The sequence below is a fragment of the Silurus aristotelis genome, assembly GCF_946808225.1.
Source record: "Silurus aristotelis genome assembly, chromosome: 25".
In the NCBI taxonomy this organism is placed as follows: Eukaryota; Metazoa; Chordata; class Actinopteri; order Siluriformes; family Siluridae; genus Silurus; species Silurus aristotelis.
The window spans coordinates 1,445,013-1,467,529 of NC_139598.1; the positions used below are offsets into that span (position 1 = coordinate 1,445,013).

At 39.4% G+C, this 22,517-nt stretch overlaps 1 protein-coding gene across 3 annotated transcripts in view; it reads right to left on the bottom strand.

The window, feature by feature from the left end:
* ctnnd2a (catenin (cadherin-associated protein), delta 2a) overlaps positions 1–22,517 on the bottom strand; it is a 217,204-nt gene that overhangs the window by 185,840 nt on the left and 8,847 nt on the right. For all 3 annotated transcript variants that reach the window (XM_083529368.1, XM_083529370.1, XM_083529369.1), the window contains exon 2: positions 6,161–6,270. In XM_083529368.1, coding sequence (XP_083385494.1) covers positions 6,161–6,262 — 102 coding nt within the window. In that variant the 5' untranslated portion in view covers positions 6,263–6,270. The remainder of the gene's footprint in view (positions 1–6,160; positions 6,271–22,517) is intronic.

Consider the following 22,517-nt stretch of genomic DNA (forward strand, 5'->3'; position numbering starts at 1 on the left):
ATTTTCTCAGGTCTGTCATTATTAAACACACACACACACACACACACACACACACACACACACACACACACACACACACAAAGGCAGGCAGGGACACTAACACACAGGCATGAACATGGACTTGAACACACACACACACACACACACACACAAACACACACACACACACACACACATATGCGTGCTCACACACACAAACACAAAGGCATGGGCACACAAATTTACACATATGCACACACACAGAGTGCACTCCATTCTCTCTAAAGCAAGTGTGTGTGTGTGTGTGTGTGTGTGTGTGTGTGTGTGTGTGTGTGTGTGTGTGTGTGTGTGTGTGTGTGTGTGTAGGAGTTCAGATTTAGCACAAGGAGTTCAGATTTAGCAGTAAATCATTACAACAGCAATAAATGTGCAGCTCATTTAATTAAAAAACACTGCCTGAATCATATTTAATATACAACCACTGAGATTCCAGCTGTTTTATATAAACATTAAAATAGAGTTTGCAAAAACTCAACCAGTTGTTCTCGTGACCGACACATGCACCTGAAATCCCTTTAACATCCGCTTCAGATTGGAAGGAAGCTATCTGAGAAAAGAGTCAGACATTTCACCTTGCCATGACCTTGATCCTTTTGGGCTTGATTCTATGCCGGTTACGGTGATCGATCCTACAACATCTGGATTGTACGTACGCACTCTGATGTGTGTCTGTTTTTTTCTACCAGCACTCGAAGTTACAGGATTTAAACACAGAACCTTCTGGACACTGAGCTGAGAAAAGCTTTCCTCGTGACGTCGCCTGTGTCAATTCATCTGTTTCAGCCGGAAAACACTTGAATTATTCACTGCTCGCGCTGACTCGCTCTGATTTGTCACCTCGCTGATTTATTTTGCACTGAGACATATTGTATACTGCGTGTGAGCTCTGGAACACAATCTGGATGCTGCATGAGTGCATGTGGTCTTCGAAATACACTCGCTACACGATGTGGAGGTGAAGAAGCTCCCGAGGTGAAGCGGAGAGAATTAAAGTGGTGTAAGTCCTCACACCTAGCCGTGGATTATCACCTTATTCCATGGTCACTTCAGAGTACTGAGAAGTTCAAACTGAATGGATCAAAATAACACTTAATTTTCTTAATTATTATAAATACGGCTTGTTACGTATGAAATCCACTATTCACACCTGAACTCTTTCCAGCCAATCACAATCCTCTATTCACACCTGAACTCCTTCCAGCCAATCACAATCCACTATTCACACCTGAACTCCTTCCAGCCAATCACAATCCACTATTCACACCTGAACTCCTTCCAGCCAATCACAATCCACTATTCACAACTGAACTCCTTCCAGCCAATCACAATCCACTATTCACACCTGAACTTCTTCCAGCCAATCACAATCCTCTATTCACATCTGAACTCCTTCCAGCCAATCACAATCCACTATTCACACCTGAACTCCTTTCAGCCAATCACGATCCACTATTCACACCTGAACTCCTTCCAGCCAATCACAATCCACTATTCACACCTGAACTCCTTCCAGCCAATCACAATCCACTATTCACAACTGAACTCCTTCCAGCCAATCACAATCCACTATTCACACCTGAACTTCTTCCAGCCAATCACAATCCACTCTTCACACCTGAACTCCTTCCAGCCAATCACAATCCTCTATTCACATCTGAACTCCTTCCAGCCAATCACAATCCACTATTCACACCTGAACTCCTTTCAGCCAATCACGATCCACTATTCACACCTGAACTCCTTCCAGCCAATCACAATCCACTATTCACACCTGAACTCCTTCCAGCCAATCACAATCCACTATTCACAACTGAACTCCTTCCAGCCAATCACAATCCACTATTCACACCTGAACTTCTTCCAGCCAATCACAATCCACTCTTCACACCTGAACTCCTTCCAGCCAATCACAATCCTCTATTCACATCTGAACTCCTTCCAGCCAATCACAATCCACTATTCACACCTGAACTCCTTTCAACCAATCACAATCCTCTATTCACACCTGAACTCCTTCCAGCCAATCACAATCCACTATTCACACCTGAACTCCTTCCAGCCAATCACAATCCACTATTCACACCTGAACTCCTTTCAGCCAATCACGATCCACTATTCACACCTGAACTCCTTCCAGCCAATCACAATCCACTATTCACACCTGAACTCCTTCCAGCCAATCACAATCCACTATTCACACCTGAACTCCTTTCAGCCAATCACGATCCACTATTCACACCTGAACTCCTTCCAGCCAATCACAATCCACTATTCAGGCCTGAACTCCTTCCAGCCAATCACAATCCACTATTCAGACCTGAACTCCTTCCAGCCAATCACAATCCACTATTCACACCTGAACTCCTTCCAGCCAATCACAATCCACTATTCACACCTGAACTCCTTCCAGCCAATCACAATCCACTATTCACACCTGAACTCCTTCCAGCCAATCACAATCCACTATTCACACCTGAACTCCTTCCAGCCAATCACAATCCACTATTCACACCTGAACTCCTTCCAGCCAATCACAATCCACTATTCACACCTGACTGTTTTTTGCTCATATTTACTATAAATGAAATAAAAATAAAGACAAATTAAAATAATTTCTTTTTAGAGCTGCTATGAGATATTCTGTGGGCGTTCCATAATGTTAAATATAACTAGAAATACATTTTAAATGTGTATAAAATATAATTAAATGTTTTTATCTGTAATTATTTTAATTTATTATTAATCTATTTTTTAACCATTTACAAACGAACTGGTAAAATATATATTTTTCTTTTACACTTAAACACTTAAAACTAATATAATGGGGTTTCTATATTAAATAAAAATTAAAAATAAAAATAGTAGTAAAAGTAAAAATTAAATATAAAAAACTTTTTTGCAGACATTATATAAATCATGAAGCAGTTTTCCTAAATGCTTTACTACGACTACAGTGTTCCCGGCAGTTTGTAAGAAAACCTGAATATATCGTGTAATGCACTAGTGATATGATATTTTTGCCGAATCACTCCACCTCTAACCCCATCTGGTCTGAGTTAGAGTCATGCAGATGATTTTTTCAAAGATCAAACGCAAGCGGGACGAAAGAGGAAGCCGCCACCTGCATCCCATCAATATTTATAGCACTTGTCTTCATCTTTATTCATATTTTAAAATTCCCTGACCAGTTAGCTGGAGCGTGATGCCGCTGTGAGTTCACGGAAACTCCTGGGAAACACGCGACAACTGCGAATCATGAATCATGATTCAAACAGATGCTTGAAAGGTCCAGGATCAGCTCTTTGTAGGAGGACTATATGATGATGATGATGATGATGATGATGATGATGATGATGATGATGATGATGATGATGATAATGAGGCATTCTTGTCATTTTGAACACAGGAAGGTCAGACAGGGGTCAAATCAGCAGTGTGTCCCAAATCTCAAGCATATTAATTCTAAGTCTCAAGACGTGTCTCATATCAAAACCTGCACACGATTTGGGTTACTGATCAGAAGGGTGTGGGTTCAAGCCCCAGCATCACAAACCTGCCACTGTTAGGCCTCTGAGCCAAAGTGGTAGCTTAATGGTTAAGATGTTGGAACTCTTATGAAAAGGTTGCAAGTTTGAATCCCATCACCACCAAGGTCTGAACTGGGTTACTGATTAGATGGATGTGGTTTCAAGACCCATCATCACTATGCTGCCATTGTTGGCTCTCTGAGTCAAAGTGGTAACCCAATAGTTAAGACATTGAACTTCTTTTCAGAAGGTTGCAAGTTTAAATCCTAGCATGACCAAGCTTCCAGTATAGGGCCTTATGTGAAGAAAAGAATACACATAATGATGAGGATGAGGATGATGATGAAGCCCCAGCATTACCAAGCTGAAGCTGTTTAGCCCTCAGCTGAAAGTAATGGTTAAGATGTTGCATCAGAAGGTTTTAGGTTCATGTCCATGTCTATAGAAAATCTAATCTAAACCTGTTCTGTGACAGTACATCGGATTTGGCTTAAATGCTGCGTGTGTTAAAAACGTGAGCTTGAAAATTTGAGAGTTTATTAATGATTTATTTAAAACTCAGCTCTCTGATTGCAGGCCGAATCCCAGAGCGAGTAAATCTGATTGTAGTCGCCTATGATAAAAGGCTTTCCAGAAAAAATGCATTACAGGTTTATTGATTGATTTTTTTTGTGAAAGCCAAACACGTGCCTCAATTATAAAAGTGCTTTTTATTATAGAGCTCGACACAGTGTTGTGTGAGCCGTGTAAAGGGCCCCCGAGAGCCCGAGAAACATGCTTTCATCCCGGTAATACGACCACACTTACCCAATAATAATGAGTTGTTTCACTCGATCAAAAACAAAAAAACAAAAAGTAAAGTGTTTTTGATGAAACGCTTACAATAAAAAAGAAACGACTGGCACTTATATCAAGGACGAAACCTTTTCACTGCGTTGCGCTCCGTCGATTCGTTCGTTTTCTACGGACACTAGAAAGCAAAAAAACGCCACTATTTCTGTTGTGAACGATGGAAAAAAATCAAAGTGCGTGACTCAAGGACGTTCAGCAGGGTGCGACGGTAGGACGTGAGCTCTAGCATAGCTTACTCTAGGTGTACGATGTATCTGCAGAATTTTACAGGTTTTAATAAAAATAATGAACTTTTTATTACTTTCTTACCATTAACATGTGCACGGAAGCTTAAATGCCAGTCTGAATCGAGCGCATGAGACGAGAGACATCCATCTGCATTAATGAATGTGAAGTGTTTGATATTAAATATTCGGTTTAACCGTGCAGAACCGTCCTCCTGCTGTCACGTCTCCGTCATTTATTATACCTTCGGAAAAAAATACCAAAATTCCTTCGCAATCTCTTATTGACCTTTTGCACGCAATCAGGGCCGAGCTTTTAATTAAAAACGGAAAAAGCCTCATTGAATATCACGTGTGCGTCGATCGAATCGCGGCGAAGTCACGACAGAGACGCCGCATCCGACGCCTCGTCTGCTTGAACGCTCGTCCTTATTAATGCTGCAGACTCAGCCATCTAACTGGCTAAATATATCTTCAGTGGTACCTGGTGCAGGAGGGCTTTTTTTGTGCGTGTGAGAATAAAACCAGCAGCTTGTGTTGCGAAGGAAGAGACGAAGTGTGATATGTAACAACCGGGTGTCGTAATAGAATAAAATCGGGTTGGCAGAGATTGAAACGAAAACGTGGCAGAAGATTAAGCTCGAACTTTTTAATCAGTATTTCTCTGCTTCTCTGTTCTGGATAAATAAGTCGCTCTGCTGGATGAAGGACACGATCTCCACTGCTCCGATCTTTAATGCCAATGCGAGTAGAGACGCCTTAAAAAAAAAAAAACATTACATGCCAAGTTTGTGGACACCTGAGCATAAGATTTCTATGTGCTTCTTTTTGAACATCTCATTTCACATGGAGTTCCAGTTTGCTGTTATAATAAGCTCCACTCTTCTGGGAACATGTTCCACTAGATATTGTGGAGATTTTATGGAGATTCATTGAGCCACAGGGGTGAGGTGAGGAGGCCTGAGGTGCATTCAGCGTTCACATTCATCATGGTCGACAGAGTTGGAGCTGTACAGCAGGAGATCTTCATCATGCTGGAACAGGTTTGAGAGGAAAAGAAAGGAAAAAAAATTCATGCTCCAGCATCCAAAGACGTCCTGTATAAAGGTGTGTCTTCAATTTTGTGGTAACAGTTTGGGGAAGAAGAACATCTTGGAGAAAGTGTGTTCCAATACTTTTGTCTGCATAGTGTATTAATGTCAGTCACGTACTGCGTATAGAACCAAACCAATGTTCCTGTTTTAAGAAAGTCCATGCAGGGTTTTTTTCTCCAATGTTATCTCAGTTTATTAAACTGATCAAAGTAAAAGTTTCTTTCATCATTTTCTAATAATAATTTTTAAAAAAGATCAGAGCTTCAAGAACAGTCTTCTGCCCTCCATCATTACCCTTTAAATTTCTCTCTGTCTCTAAACTCTGAAACTCATATCAAAACCAAGAACGTGCTCGGATCTCCTGCGTGACCTGCGAGCTGCTGACCCAGCTCAGAACCCGCTGATGAAAACCCTTGGTTCTTACCTGCTCCTTCACTGATGCCAGAATGGCTGAAGCAGCCTCTGATTCGGTTCGGTCCCCAGTGGAGGCGTTCTCGGATTCAGCAGGATGATCTGGAACTGGCATGTCTCAACCTTTAATAAAAAATAGAATTACGTTTTATTAGTATATCACTTCTAACCAATAACAGATGAAAAGCACTTTTACAGAAACCAGATATACAGGAGGAAACGTGTACATGAGGAAACGTGAGAGGAACCATGAGAGGAACCGGACTCTGTGAATGTCCTAGCATGGCCCAGCCAAAGTCCTGGCTTTAACCCTATTGAACATCCCTGGAGAGACCTAACAGTGTTTGTCCAACTCTCCCCATTTAACCTGCCCCAGCTGGGGAGGATTTGCCCTGAAGAAAGGCAAAAAATCCCCCAGTCCAGGTGTGCAAAGCTTGTTACGTCAAACCCAAAAATCTTGAAGATGTAATTGCTGCAAAAGTTGCTTCAACTAAGTACTTAGTAAAGTGTCTGAATACTTATGGATGTGATATTTCAGGATTGTATATTTAAAAAAGATTTACAGACATTTCTAGAATCCTGTCGTTTCTTTGTCATCATGGGCGATTGAGTGTAGATCAATGAGAAGAAAAATCACACTGAATGATTTTAGTATCAGACTGAAACATTACATAAAAAAAAGTGAAGCGGATCTGAATACTTTCTGAATGCACTGTTACAATGAAGCACTTTATTTAGTTTCCTCACTATCACCTTCAAAAATAGTCCCCTCGCACAGCAATACAGCGATCCCAGCGTTCTTCTGGAGCGTGTCCTGGAAGTCTACTTTTTAAAGCGTATCAAGCACCAACTGAGATTTACGCCGGATCTCAGCAACGGTGTCAAAACAGCGACCTTTGAGCTCCATCTTCATCTTTGGGAAGAAGGCAAAGTCCCCAGGAGCCAAATCTGGTGTATAGGGTGGCTGAGGAAGTGAGATGATGGAATCGCAGACGTGGTAACGCACGTGGTCAGGACAGCACCAGTTGCACGGCTTCCGATGTACAAAGGACGAGGTCTTATGGTACATTAACTTAGGTAGTTCGGTGCTCCCTGTGACTGTGTGTGCAGCCTTGTGCTGCCATTTGTTGGCGTGTTACAAAACTAGTCAATCAAAACTGGTTTAAAATGTATAAAACTCTGTTCTGGACCAAACAGAATCCAGAATTCAACAGGAACGATTTTCAAAATACATTTTCCCCAGTTTGCACTTTGAGATGAAAGGCTTCGTTCTTTTTAGCATTAATGTCCTTCATGTCACACAGCCTCCATGTGTTTACGAAGATAACTGCAGGTCAATTATGGTGTATAAACAGACCGGTATACAAACAACTCTGCTATTAACTCTGTGCTGACCACAGCTTAAAAGCGTCCAGAGCCTCCATGTTCTCCATTCAACCTCTTCCCTGTCTTTGTTTTTCTCCACAGCCCTTATACCAGTGTGTTTATTACACCCGAACGAAGATGAGCAAGTGTCAGACTTTGTAAAATGATGATTGATAAAGGCAGAAGAGCATCTGTATCGATTAGACGCAAACTCCGCGTAATAAGGAAGGCATTAGCAGCACTCCCTCGACGTAAACACCGCACAGACCATGACAAATGGTCACGCAGGACATTTCTGCACAGTTTTCCATCACGCTCGCCGGCTGAATCGGCTTCAGCCTGCCAACTTAGCGCCTCCCTTAATAAAGATGGCTTACCTCATCTCGCAGGTTGGTAGGCCTCCACCAAGCTCTGAGAAAAAAATCTAATTATCCCTACTTACAGTGCAATTTCCAAGGTGTTTATCCAGCACCATCCTCTCTTCCTGATAGAACTTCCCCTGCAGCCTTTCCACACACAGCAGACTTCAGCTCTGCTCTAATTCAACAGCTTCACCACCTTCCAGTTTGTAGTTTTTTTCTCTGATTACACACACACAAACACACACACCCCAGGAAATCATCGTCTGAGATCGGGACCCTAAAGATCGAGGCATGTGGAAAAAAATATTTACGTACATAAATCTTTTTTGTTCATGAAATCAAGATAAAAGAATTCGCCCTCAAATATTCCATAACACATCACATCATGTATGACAAAAGTATTGAGACATCTGACTTTCCCACCCAAATGTGGTTCTTCCAACAAAAGTGGAGGCACACAATTGTGTAGGACGTCTTTGGACACTGAAGCAGGACATTTTCCCTCCACTTCAACTTCAAACCTGTTCCAGCATGAAAAAGTCAGCTCCATGAAGCTATATAGCTCTAAACCCTATTGAACCCCTTTAGGATGAATGTGAACACTGACTGCACCCCAGGCCTCCTCACCTTTTACCTACATCAGTACCTGACTTTACTCACACACTTGTAGCTGAAAGAATCCCCTCAAAATCTAGTGGAACATCTTCCCAGAAGAGTGGAGCTCATTATAACAGCAAATGGAGACAAAATCTCATGAGAATGTTTTCGAATTTAAATATTCTATGACCAATGTACATAATTTACATAATTTATGCAATTATTTACGATAAATTGATTTGGCATCTTGTGTGATAAAGATTGAACCCTAACCCTAGAAAGGAAAGTGGTGCAGTGCCATTACTTTCTTTACACCAACCTCATCATGGCCGAGACCCCTGAAGGCCCCGTGTCCTCTTTCTATCTTTGCGCTACAGATCATTTTCACATATACTCCTATAAATACGTTTGCGATATGTTGCGTACATTATCTCGTTTGCTTCTCTGTGACCTTTACGGCGAAAGCGGCTTTAACGCACCGCTCATTTCTCCCTCGGGGACGTGCGCTTGTGAAGGTAAAGCGAGTAGCGGTGTCACGTGAACACACACGGCGGTGAAACAGAGCGTTCACGTCCCACAGGCCTTTATCAAGAACATTCATCTGTTTAAACCCCGGGCTTGGAAATCAGTCAGGAGAAAGGCGTCTGCTTGGACACATGATTTATGCGAGAGTTCCGAGGAACCGAGGGTCAGCAAGAAAACTCCTGAAAGGCTGATATTTGTTTTCTACCAGAATAAATAGTCTACATGAGCTAATAATCCGGAGTAAATACTGGAGCTGGTGAGATTTATAACTTCAACAAAAAGCACAGGTAGATACCTGCCCGGTTTAATGCCAGACCAAGACCAAGGCCAAAGCTTGACACACCGCCTTGCCCTTCAGCTAGTAAACACATGAAGTGCACTTTTCTTTACATCTTCTTCTTCTACACCATGCCTTTTTAACCAGCACAGGAAACCAAGCAAGCCGAGAATAAAACTAAACACAATATAGAAAAACAAGAATCAGTCAAACAAATACCTCAATAAATCAGGGCCAAGACCCAGAACATCCCAATAACACAAAAACATTATTAACAATTTCCTTTCCACATGATTTCATATCATTGTGCTACAGTGATGTAAAATTCTGGATAATAATAATAATAATAATAATAATAATAATAATAATAATAATAATAATAATAATAATAATAATAATAATAATAATAATAATAATAATAATAATAATAATAATAATAATAATAATAAGTACCCAGACCCTGTAAGCCATTTTGTTAATAATTTTTCCAGCCATATTGGGTTCTTCCCCAAACTATTACCTCAACGTTGGAGACACAGTTGTAAAGGACGTCTTTGGATGCAGTAGCACAAAATCTTCCCTTCACTTGAACTGGCAGACTCAAACCCCTTCCAGCATAAAAGTCAGCTCCATGAAGATCTGCTTTACATGGGTTGGATTGAAAGATCTCGAGTGGGATGAATGTGAATGTTGACTGCACCCGAGGTCTCCTCACCTCATTATTATAACATTATTAACAATTTATTTTGCACATGATTTTATATATTCTATATTCTATACAATATTCTATTCCGATTGGCTAAAAAGGTGTTGATTAGCCAGTAGTTCTTCCCCAAACTGTACCACAAAGTTGGAGGTGCACGATTGTACAGGACGTCTTTGGATGCATTACATTTTCTCTTCACTTGAACTTGGAGACCCAAACCTGTTCTAGCATGACAATGCCCCTGTGAAGATATGCTTTTTATGGGTTGGAGTGGAAGAGCTCCTGCAATAAGGTCCTGACCTCAACCCTAATAAACACCTTTAGGGCAAATGTGACTGAACTCCAGGCCTCCTGAGATCACCTTCATCAGTACCTCACTTTATAAATTCCTCTAAAGTAAAATAATCCACAATTTCAGGGGTCTTGACTCGACTTAACAGCTTTGACCCCTTCGTTGGTTGGTCCTTAAACAACAAACATCACTTGTTGACTCCGGAGTGGTGATTTGTATTTATTTATGCGTCCTGGAGTGTGAAGTGCAGGCGTGGTGTCTGGCTTGTCAGATAATAAGTTAATGTGATAAACAGTGCATTACATTTTAATGAGGCTACTGGGGAACTCTGTTTTGCATACTGACATGGTGAAGGATTGAACTCTGCACTTTTGCAATAACAAGTTTTCCTGCAGCACAGTTTGTGACACGACATTAAAAATTCCCAAAACAGATTTTTCTAATCCGTTATATTTATCTTCTTTTATTTGTATGCCATATATGTGTTCTTCTTCTTACATTATAATAATTATAAGGCCAAGCACCAGAGGTGTGCATTCACTTTATTGCTATTGTACATTTTCTTATGTCTCATGTAATTTCTTGTTATTTTTTCATGATTAATGATAATCCGGTGTTTCTTGTTGTGATTTATTAACTGCATTAAGGTTACAATTATTAGTTTTTTGTTTTTATGTGTCTAGTTTATGTATTAAAAGAGTTCTGCATTTGCTCCTTCTTTGCATTACATCGTTTATAGAAACATCTGGTAAAAAGTTGTAAAATTTAGTTTGGTGAGAAACTAAAAACCATCTTGACTAAATCTGGGCCAAGTTCTTTGAATGGGTGAAATTTAAACCTAATTTTGATAGTACACTATATGGACAATAGCTTGTGGATGCCTGAGGTTTTTAAACATCCTATTTCACATTTGGTCCCATTTGCTGCTATAAAAACGTTGACTCTTCTGGGAAGATGTTCCACTAGATTTTGTGAAGATTTATTCAACCAAATAGGTGATAGTAAAATCCGGTACTGATGTAGATGAGGTGAGGAGACCTGGGTTGCACAGTCATCCCACTTGAGATCTTCCAATCCAACCCATGTAAAGCAGATCTTCATGGAGCTGACTTTCATGCTGGAAGGGGTTTGGGTCTGCTAGTTCAAGTGAAGGGCAAATTTCATGCTACTGCATCCAAAGACGTCCTTTACATCTGTGTATCTCCAACGTTGAGGTAATAGTTTGGGGAAGAACCCAATATGGCTGGAAAAGACAAATTTTGTTTAATTATTAACAAAATGGCTTACAGGGTCTACAACGTACTTGTCCCCAAAATACTGCAGTCAGCTTTAATTATTATTATTATTATTATTATTATTATTATTATTATTATTAATATTATTATTATTATTATTATTATTATTATTATTATTATTATACAGAATTGTACATCACTGTAGCACAATGATATAAAATCTTGTGCAAAATAAATTGTTAATAATGTTTTTGTGTTATTGGGATGTTCTGGGTCTTGGCCCTGATTTATTGAGGTATTTGTTTGATTGATTCTTGTTTCTCTATTTTATGTTTTGTTTTATTCTCGGCTTGCTTGGTTGCCTGTGATGGTTAAAAAGGCATGGTGTAGAAGAAGAAGCAGAAGAAGATGTAAAGAAAAGTGCACTTCATGTGTTTACTAGCTGAAGAGCAAGACGGTGTGTTCCAGGCACAACAATTACAGCAAAATGTTTGTCCATTTAACACTCGGGAAGCTTTGGCCTACTGATGTGATTCAATGCAATAAAATGAAATGGAAAAAAATATGATGCTCTGCAATTCAGTATGTTACAGATAGCTCACTTTTATTTCTTTGGTTCAGACCGACAACAAATAATCAATTTACTTAAGTGCCTTCTGACTTCTAACACTTGGCTCTTTCGCAAGCACGCCTTTGTAGTGCAAAAAAAAAAAAAAAAAAGATGAAATAAAACCAGACGTTCTTTTCCCGTTCTGTGTGCAGGAAGATGCAGCTCTACCTCTGCCATGTTAATCTGTATTCTATGTGACTCTTAGGACACGCCTCAGCCTAGGAGGACACGCCTCGGGACACGCCTCGGGCTAGGAGCTTTCAGGACACGCCTCGTAGTGTTGCGATACGTTATATTCACGTAGCAGAACAAATCAATCTACATAGAAAACTTTAATCACAAACTATTGCTCACTTTCTTAATAGAGCCTCTAATAATAATTGTATATAAATAAATATTTTTTTACCAATGCAAATATGTTAAAAATGATGCATCGTGATACAAATGCTAACTTGTATTTAATGCACATTATTTTTAATTGATGCATCACTTTTCTGCCAATGCACCGATGCAAATTGTTGAATCTTATAATCCTTAGTGCACTTCCATTGTCCCATACATTACATTGTGCACACAATTGGCTAAATGTGGTCATGTTTTTTTTTTTATAGAAAAGACAAGGATTTTATTTAAAAAATGCATACATGCCTTTTTGCAAGAGTTCAAGCAAGTATTCACATCACAAAAATAACCTTTTATAAAAAAAATAAATAGTGTTATGAAAGTCTGTTCATATACATACCGTATCAATAACAATGATATATTTAATTTCCACAATAGCAGAAACAAGAAATTGCCAGGTAAGCTGAACGCGGTACTCTGCATAGGGTCCAGAGCGAGGATGGAGTGGACACCTGATTCATGATTCACAGTCAAGTTCAGGAAGACCAGGAAGTAAAAATTTTGACCAAACACATTTATATTTATATTATCACAGTAAATAAATTGGAGAAAAAAAAATTTAAACATGGTGGTGGGTGCATATGTTAGAAGCAACAATCGGTCTCAATGCTCCAAACCTTTTCCGAGGACTTGTTACACACACCACCTGTAGAAGCGCAGCAAGACTGCAACAGTAACGTCAGAATGAGAAATCTGAAAGCACTGTAGCACTACAGGTTTTATTGGCAAGCAGGGCTTTGGGGAGTTCCACCATGGCAATGCTACATCAAAACAGAAATTTAACAAGACCTAAACTGGGCAGCATCGTGTCATGGTTACTATTCCTCGTGCACAGAGGAGATTCCGCTGTCTTGTCCAGAGCAGCCTTAACCTCATTGTCTTTGCCACAAAAAACAAAGCAAAACAAAGGAGCCGGCTAGCAGCATAGAAGAAGAGAATAGCATGGAGTGATTTCCCCACAGATTGCACATGTCGGAGCAGCGAATTGGAGAAGAAGGTCTGGCAAACATCGCTCTCCATCCTACGCTGAATGTCAGTTCCACCCCTGAGTTAATGCAGGGAGCCAGACGAGTGCCGGCTCACAACAATGCCGGGATAAATAAGTGAAGCAAGCCAAGCTGAACAAGGGCAGCTGATGCTGGAGAACATCGCTTAATACCCAGCTCTATGAGGAGTCTGAGAGAACACACACACAGAGATTGAGAAAGAGAGAAATAAAGAGAGAAAGATACTGTAGTCAGCCTGAAGATTAATTGAAAATGAAGCGATGGCCACCTTGTTGCTTCTCCAGGGATCAAGCGACTGATCTGGTGACACGAAGCATCGATGTACACCGATTTCACACCATGCAGACTTCTTTTTGTTCCAAGCGAAAGTCTAACATGTAATTACTTTCGCTTTTGAAAAGCGAGCGGCGTATCGGTGCTGAGGCCTGACATTTCATTCCTGCAGCACAGATAAGACATGTAAAGCTCCGAAGCTCTCACAAACCTCGCATCGGAAGAAGTGAGCCAAACGTTCGGAGAATTACACCTCTGAATGCACGAGTAAACAAACAAACAAAAAATCTCCAATTTACTGAAATGCTTCAAAAAGCATGCAAGGATGTAACTGAGATGGAGACCATCTCAAAGAACAAAAGAGTAAAGGCCAGAGAAAAGAAGAAGTGTTTCCAATGCGTTTCAATTCAGCTGTAAAACCTGTAACACACTTCCAGGGTAGAAATGGAACCAAAGATCCAAAATCTCACAACTAACCTCTGCTGAAAGGAGAGATCTATACTGTATAACAATATTAATGGAAGGAGTCTCCAGTGTCAGAGGTAAAGCTGCAACTTCTGTAATTCATCACGACAGAGATGTTTGTGGTTCTTTGCAAATTCTCAGGAAAAGATGAGGTTTTTTTTGTCTTATTATCTCATAGAAAGTAAATGTAATTCGTTACTGTACTTGAGAAGCTTTTTCAAGTATCTGTACTTTACTGAATATTTCCATTTGAGGAGGCTTTTACTTGAACTTCACTACATTTCAAAGTCAAATATTTTACTTTTTGCTCAACTTCATTTAGTAAAATCAGTTGTTTCTTTTTATTTACGAGGGTAAAGATGTAACTGGTGAAACACGCAGCGAGTCACCAATCAGGGTCGAGCGCACGCTCTGTTTTAATTTTGATTGGCGCTTGGTGTATCTACTGATCACCAACATACAGTTCAGCATCAGTTCAACAGCAAGCAGAACATTTAAAAGAATGCACAATTGTTCTTCCTAAATCCTGGTGCAAGTCTACATGAACTGTCTGGACTAAAAAAGAAATCCTGCTCACTTTTCCTTCCAAAGTAAAAATAATGTCTAGGAGAAGCATTCGGCCAAAAGTCCACCGGCTGCAGTCTAGCCAGAGTGTCAGATCTGCCCTCTGCAGTGCCCTCAAGAGTTACACCAGACATTCTTCAGCCTGTCAATGAGCACAACACCATAAATGTGACACCAGGTCGTGTTCCGAAATGCCTGCCTTCCTTCTTTCCTTCCTCTTCTTTCTCCCGAGTCCTGAGCCTAGCTGCAGGGAGGATAGGGCTCGGCTCTGATCCATGTCCACCGTCCCTCCCCTGGAGCACTGAAGCATCTCCTCCTCTTCATTCTGCAGGGCCACTACAGAGCAGCTCCGCTGAACCAGTCCTGACATGGCTGTCAAACACTCACCGGCTGCTCTCTCTCTCTCTCTCTCTCTCTCTCTCTCTCTCTCTCTCTCTCTCTCTCTCTCTCTCTCTCTCTGTGTCTCACTTTATCATCATGCTCTCTATTTCTCACGTCGTTTTTCTTACCCACATTCCAAAAATCCAATCCAAATTTGTCTTTGATAAATGTAATATAAAAAATTGGATAAACAGATGGAGAAAAAACAGTAATACCAAAGAGCTGCAGGAAATTTTCTAATCTGATTGGTCAGAATGGTTCCATAATCTTTTTATAACAAAACAGCGATCCTTATTTTTGTATACAGTTATAGCAGCTGTAAACACCCTTTTCTTCACTTTCCTTCTTTCTCTCGAAGTTATATCTGATAAAAAAAAAAATCTGCTTTAAAACGCGATTACAACTATTTATGCCTCTCTAAACGAAATTAACTGTTGCTATAGAAACGATAACATTTTAGCATCTTCTGACCAATCAGCATTGAGAATACCTCAGCACTGTGGTATTACAGAAATAAATACTCCTCACTCTACAGAATATCTCTACATTCACTATATAGACAAAAGTAATGAGACACCTGACCTTTCCTGCCATATGTAGTTCTTCTCCAAACTGTTACCACAAAGTTGGAGGCACACAATTTTTTCGGACGTCTTTGGATGTGCTATAATAAAACTTAGAAACCCAAACCTGTTTCACCATAGCAATGGTGAAACTTTAGGATGAATATGAACGCTGACTGCACCCCAGGCCTCCTCACCTTCTCACCTCCTTCAGTACCTGACTTCACTTACACATTTGTGGCTAAATGAACACAAATGTCCGCAAGCAAACTCCAAAATCTAGTAGAAGATTTTCCTCGAAGAGTTGAGGAAATTACGTGAGCAAACCGGGATTAATGCTGAATGCTTAAAAAGCACATACCATACTTATGCCCGGGTGTCCGCAAACCTTTGGAAAAATTCACATTAAAATAGAAATAAAAAAGTATTCCCAGAGAGAGCTGCCTGAGGGAAGAGGTTTTCCATCTGTGGTATGGACAAGACTCCGGCATCAGCTGGCATGAACAAAGGTGGAGGCGTTTGCTTTTAAATCAACAACAGATGGCATGCTGAAGTTAATGTGCTGTCCTAATCTTGGGCATAAAACTAGAAGCTTCTTTTGACCACATGCAGACCAGTTTCCCTCTGCATTACTTCATAAATGAATGACTGTGTACTAAAACTGTAGGCTGAAACAGAATTACTAGACTTCTGATCCTGATTCACAGCTGCATGTTGGAGCATCACAGATTTGGGTTTTATTCAAATGTGGAGTACGTATTTTACATACTGTATAAGCTGTAAATCATATTACAACATAGTGGAAGTGTTTATATATTATTAGCCTTTAACTATACTATACTTCACCTACACTTTAATACACAATACTACAGTATGCAATGTTAAGTCTACTGTACTGCACTACTATACATAACTCTACTATATAACTTCACCACGCAATACTTAACTATATACAATACTATATATTTTAATACTACAAGTCTACTACACTACACTCTACTACACAATACTGTACTATACAATACTGTACTACAGTATGCAATATACTACAATATACTGTAATACACTATTCAATACTTGTTTCAGTAATTTATTAGACCACACTATGCTATACTAAAGCACACTTTACTACGCAATACAATAGTATATACAATACTATAAAATGTGATACTATAAGTTTACTACACAATGCAAGACTACACTACACTACGCTATAAAACACTATACTACACTACGATATACTATAGTACACAATACTGTACTACAATAAGATATACCATAATTATACTCAATTCAATTGAATTCAATTTGTAAAGTGCTTTTAACATTGCACATAGGCAGCATTACAAAAATAAGCAAATTGCAAACAAACATTTTAGCGTGGTAGCTTAGTCCCTACAGGTTTTTACCTAATGAGCATGTATACAAGAAAATACTTCACTAAACCACACTATACTATACTACACAATAGTATACTACACTAACCTACTGTGTACTACACTATGCACTACTATAAGTACACTACATGATGCACTGCACTCTTTTTGATTTGATCAAATAAATGCAGGTTTGAATTATGAGCATCAAAAATTTGACCAGTACTTTAATTCTGTATGAAATAGAAGAAAGAGAAGAAAGAGCAGCACAGCTTGAGCTTGCAAGCCTTGTAAATTGTCAATGAAATAGTGCTTACATTTAGACATTTTGGTATTTGCTAGTTAAACTTTAATACCATTGATCAAATATATTTCCCAAGTAATACCACAATTTCTCACATAAATGGCACAGTGCCTGTAGGGGGCGTGGCCTCAGTAACCCTGCAGTACGTGTGCTGTGTGCATGTGATTGATGAATGTGCAGAAGAAAAATTCAATAAAAATTTTATTACTTATGCTAAAAGTTTTACTTTCAAGTTCCCCATTATGGGCTAACCTGCAATTCTCTAAATTCCCATTTTATTCTTATTAATTCCCTTCAATTTCCATATATTTCTGTTAATTCCTATGACTAGTTTTGAAAATTCCCAGAATTTTGCAACCCTAATACCCTAGTTTTTCTATAGCAACAACTCATTTACAGGGATTTGGAAGGAGGATGTGCCAAATAATCTAATAATAATAACAATAATAATATAAATAAGAGGGACATTGGAAAAAAATAAAATTCTGTCAACAGAGTTTTATTTAACATTTACGGAATTAGTCTCCAGTTTCAGCTCTTTTTAATGGTCAGATGTAAAGCTGTGGGTTTGTTTTTTTTTTTTTCAAGAGGAAAATTTTTTTCACAGATTTTCACAGATAAATGTTATTAAAAAAGTATTTAATTAAAGAAAGAAAGAAAGAAAGAAAGAAAGAAAGAAAGAAAGAAAGAAAGAAAGAAAGAAAGAAAGACACAGATATGAAAGGTTTTTACATCACTTTCTACAGCTTTTACATTCCAGAAATGCAGCTTTCAACACTCTATGGAGCAGATTTATCTTACCCCCTACAACAACACACACACACACACACACACACACACACACACACGACAATTTTGTGGAGAAAACCCCACACTGTGTGCCTCACTGTGGAGCTTCAGTGATTTTTTTTCTGTGAAATGATTCAGAACATGAGCATGTGTCTGGGTTTATGAATGAATTCGGCAAAGTGAAGATTTAATCGTATGCAATTTTGTCCAATTAATTATCTCTTTGCTCAGTGGAACTAACAACAGCAGCGTACAGAGCTGAGCTGTTTCATCACACCCATCATTAAAGTGATTAAATATGAAAATTTTTTCTGAAAGGACGTTGTCAGTGCTGCAGATTTACTTAATAAATATCAAACTGTGACTTGATTTCTAAACGTTTCCCCACCACATATTTGACTAAGATCAATTATATCATGAGCCACGGGTCACGATTCAACACGGTACTGGATAAAGATTACACAGGTAATAAAAAAACATTTCCCTTGATTAAAATTCAAAAAATAATTGCTGTCATTTATAAAAACCATCAAGCGTCTAATTTGGTGTTCGGATCACGCCTGACTGCTCGGCTTCTTAAAATTCAGCTCGAACGTCCGGCCAATCGCAGCTCCCTGACTGACTGATGACTCCAATTTACTTCAACCTAATGTCAAATATTAAATCCTGAATTATGCATTTTAGTCTCCTTCTATGGTGTGAACAAAAAACTGCAGAAGAACGAAACATTTAAGAAATATTTCTTTCTTTTTTCTGTCCTCAGTGATATTTGTATTTATGTACTTTTCCTTTCTGAAAGTTGCTGTAAATGAATACTTAGTACTAAATACTCCTGAATACTGAACACTAAGTACTGAATACTGAACACTAAGTACTGAATCCTGAACACTAAGTACTGAACACTTAACACTAAGTACTGAATCCTGAACACTAAGTACTGAATTTTAAAAGTTTTATATTGAACACTGAGCACTGGACATTGAATACTGAACACTATGTACCTAAAAACTAACTCTGAGCATTAAATACTGAATACTAAACACTAAGTCCTGAATACTGAACACTAAGTACTGAATACTGAACACTAAGTACTGAATACTGAAAGTTTTGTATTGAACACTGAGCACTGGACATTGGATACTGAACAATTATGTACCTAATAACCAACTCTAAGCACTAAATACTGAACACTGATTCCTGAGTACTGAATACTGAGCACTCACTACTGAACACTGAAAACTAAGTTTTGAACACCATGCACTGGGCATTAAATACTAAAATCTGAACACTGAGTACTGAATGCTTCACAATGAGAACTAATTACCGAGCACTGACTACTGAGACCTGAATGCTGAGCACTGAGTAGTTATTAATGAAAAATTGAGTATTGAACACAGAGCACTAAACAGCGACTACTGAGAACCTAATACTGAGTACTAAATACTGAAAACCGAGCACAGAGCACTAAACATTGAAACACTGAGTAGGTAATTAAATAGTGAAGTGCCTGGCAGACAGACGACTCGGGCTTTAGCCCAAACCCAGACGTCCCACGGCTCTCACTGCCGCCTCCGCTGATTTGTTTGTTTCAGAAAGAGCAGATGATTGTGATCTCCACATGCAGCCATTCAGGACTAAACGAGTAAAAAAATTATGCTGAAGCAAAGCCGAGCGGTGGCCAATAAAAAAATGCACCGCTGAAGGTTCTGACAACTGACACTGAGAAACACCAGATAACTTCAAACCAATCCTTTTTTACTCAATACAGCACATCTCTACTGCTGCTGAGCACATGCGATCAGCTTCCTGTGGGAACAAATTTGTGTGTGTGTGTGTGTGTGTGTGTGTGTGTGTGTGTGTGTGTGTGTGTGTGTGTGTGTGTGTGTGTGTGTGTCAGAATGACAGAAGATGTTGTCTCAGTCTTCATCTGCAGGTACACAGTTGTAAAAAAAAAGGCTTTGAACTAGAAGATCCAAAACCTGTTCCAGCATGACAATGCCCCTGTGCACAAAGCCGGCTTCATGAAGATCTGCTTTCCATGGGTTTGGAAGTGTGTGGAAGATCTCCTGCTTAAAGAGATCTAACCCTATTGAACAAGATGAATGTGAATATTGACTGCACCTCAGGAACCTCCTCACCTCTTGGAGAATCTCCACAACATCTAGTGGAACATCTTCCCAAAAGAGTAAAGCTTATTATAACAGCAAATAGGGACTACATGTGGAACGGAATGTTCATGAAGAACGTACCAATCTTTCGTTCAATTGTCCACAAACTTTTAGGCTATATAGTGTATATGATCAAATGTATTTTTAAGGTGCTTGTAAAACACCAGCTCGAAAACTGACCTGTACATTTCAGATAAAATGTTCCTCATGGGAGTAATGTCTTCTTTTTAGCATCACAGAAGAACATTTTAAACGTACTTCATCCTGATGTTGCTAAGGATTTAAGAAAAGCTCCTCTGAGACAGCGAGGAAACAAAGACGTTTCTCATAACGAAGCGCAGCTTCCCATCATCCACGCTATCTTAAGCAGCAGTAATTAGCCAAGAAGAGACGTGAAATCTCGGCGTTAGTTCCCCTGATTCTCACACGATTATTTTATTCCTCAGTGTTCCGAGTGTCGGCGCAAAACTGTCCATCATGTGAAAGCTGTTGAGTAAACTTCGAGGTGAACTGTCAAGATCACAGCGTGCTGAAACTCAAGTAGGAAAGAAATATTTTAAAACATTTTGGGTTTAGATTTGTATTTTGTGTGTGTGTGTGTGTGTGTGTGTGTGTGTGTGTCACCTCAAACATCATAGCATGTCTCTCATAGTATGTGAGATTAAATTACACATCCTAGATCATCTAATCCCAGTAATTATGTTCTGCCTAATTATGTTCTTTGAACACAAGTGAGGACGTGATTAGTACAGCAGGATCTTTCGAGTTGTTCCAGATAATTGTGCGTTCACATGTTGCTTGAAAAGACCATATAGTATATCCATGCTAGAAAATATGGGAGGTGGTAGATCAGTTATTCATTCAATGGACTTTAGATCTGAAGTTCAAATCCCAGACACACCAAGCTGACACTCCTGGGCCCCTAAACAAGGCCCTTAACCTCACAGTGCTGCCATCTGTTGCCATCTGTTGCCGTGTTACAAAACTAATCTCGACAATTTTTGATACCACCTCATAAAGCCTGATCAATTCCAAAATGGTTCAGACGTCAAATTGGCTCGAAACCATGTTTTTCCACGTAAGAACAGAACCGTAAACAGTCATGAGCAACAAACGCAGTACAAACAGTGAAAGAGTTTGCCACTCGTACATATGCTGATCAATTGTGAATGTGAAACAGGCGCAGTGGTCATGTGGCTGGTGAGAAGGAAACTCTTTGGAAATTTCGCTAAACTGGAAAAAAAGATTTTTCCTCGAAATATTTTTAGTTAATCTTAGTGGTAATATTTGTCAAATATTTACATTTGCATCTTCTTTCTCTTCGCGAACTGTAAAACCTGCCTCATCACCGTCGGTTGCCTGTAGAACCTTACAGCGTGTCGTACAGCAGATATTCGGCATATGTGAGCTCCTGACTGAGTTTGATGGCGCCGTGGGCGAGAGGATGACAGCTCCAATATTCGGCCGAGCCTCTGGAGAATATAATCGGTTTGTCCTCGAATGTGACAAACAGGGACAAGGCCGTGTATTATCTCCAAGGTCGACCTGATTCCAGCACTGAAAAGAAGTGTCTCACCAAAGGAGCCTTTCTGCAGCTTATCGCTCCATGAACACACTCATTTAGACAAAGGCCACAAGAACAGTCCCAAATTTCGTTTCTCTGAGGCGCCGCAAAGGAGATAAATTCAATAATCGCGCCGTGCCGACCGTACAATATCACCACTCTGACAACAATAGTGCTTTCTTTCTCACATTCTCGGGAACACAGGAGGGGCGGAGGGGCGGGTCGCTGCTGGCAGGAGGCAGAAATTATTTTTTTTGTCATTTTTTTTTTTATCACACAATGAAATTAAGGGGCAAAGGTTAAATGCATTTTTTCTCCCCTGGTAATATCTTAATTTCACAGCTAAAAGGGTTTCACATTCTCATAAAAGCTTTGAAAGGAAGAAAATTAACACCAAACACCAACCTGAACCTGGTATTTAAAAAAACAACCTAATTTTATAGTTCATCTATTTCTGCATCTGCGTGTCAGAGATGATTCGTCTTCTTGCTTTGTTTGTGAGGAACTCGTGGTCTTTATGACTTAAACCTGAAACATGATTTTAT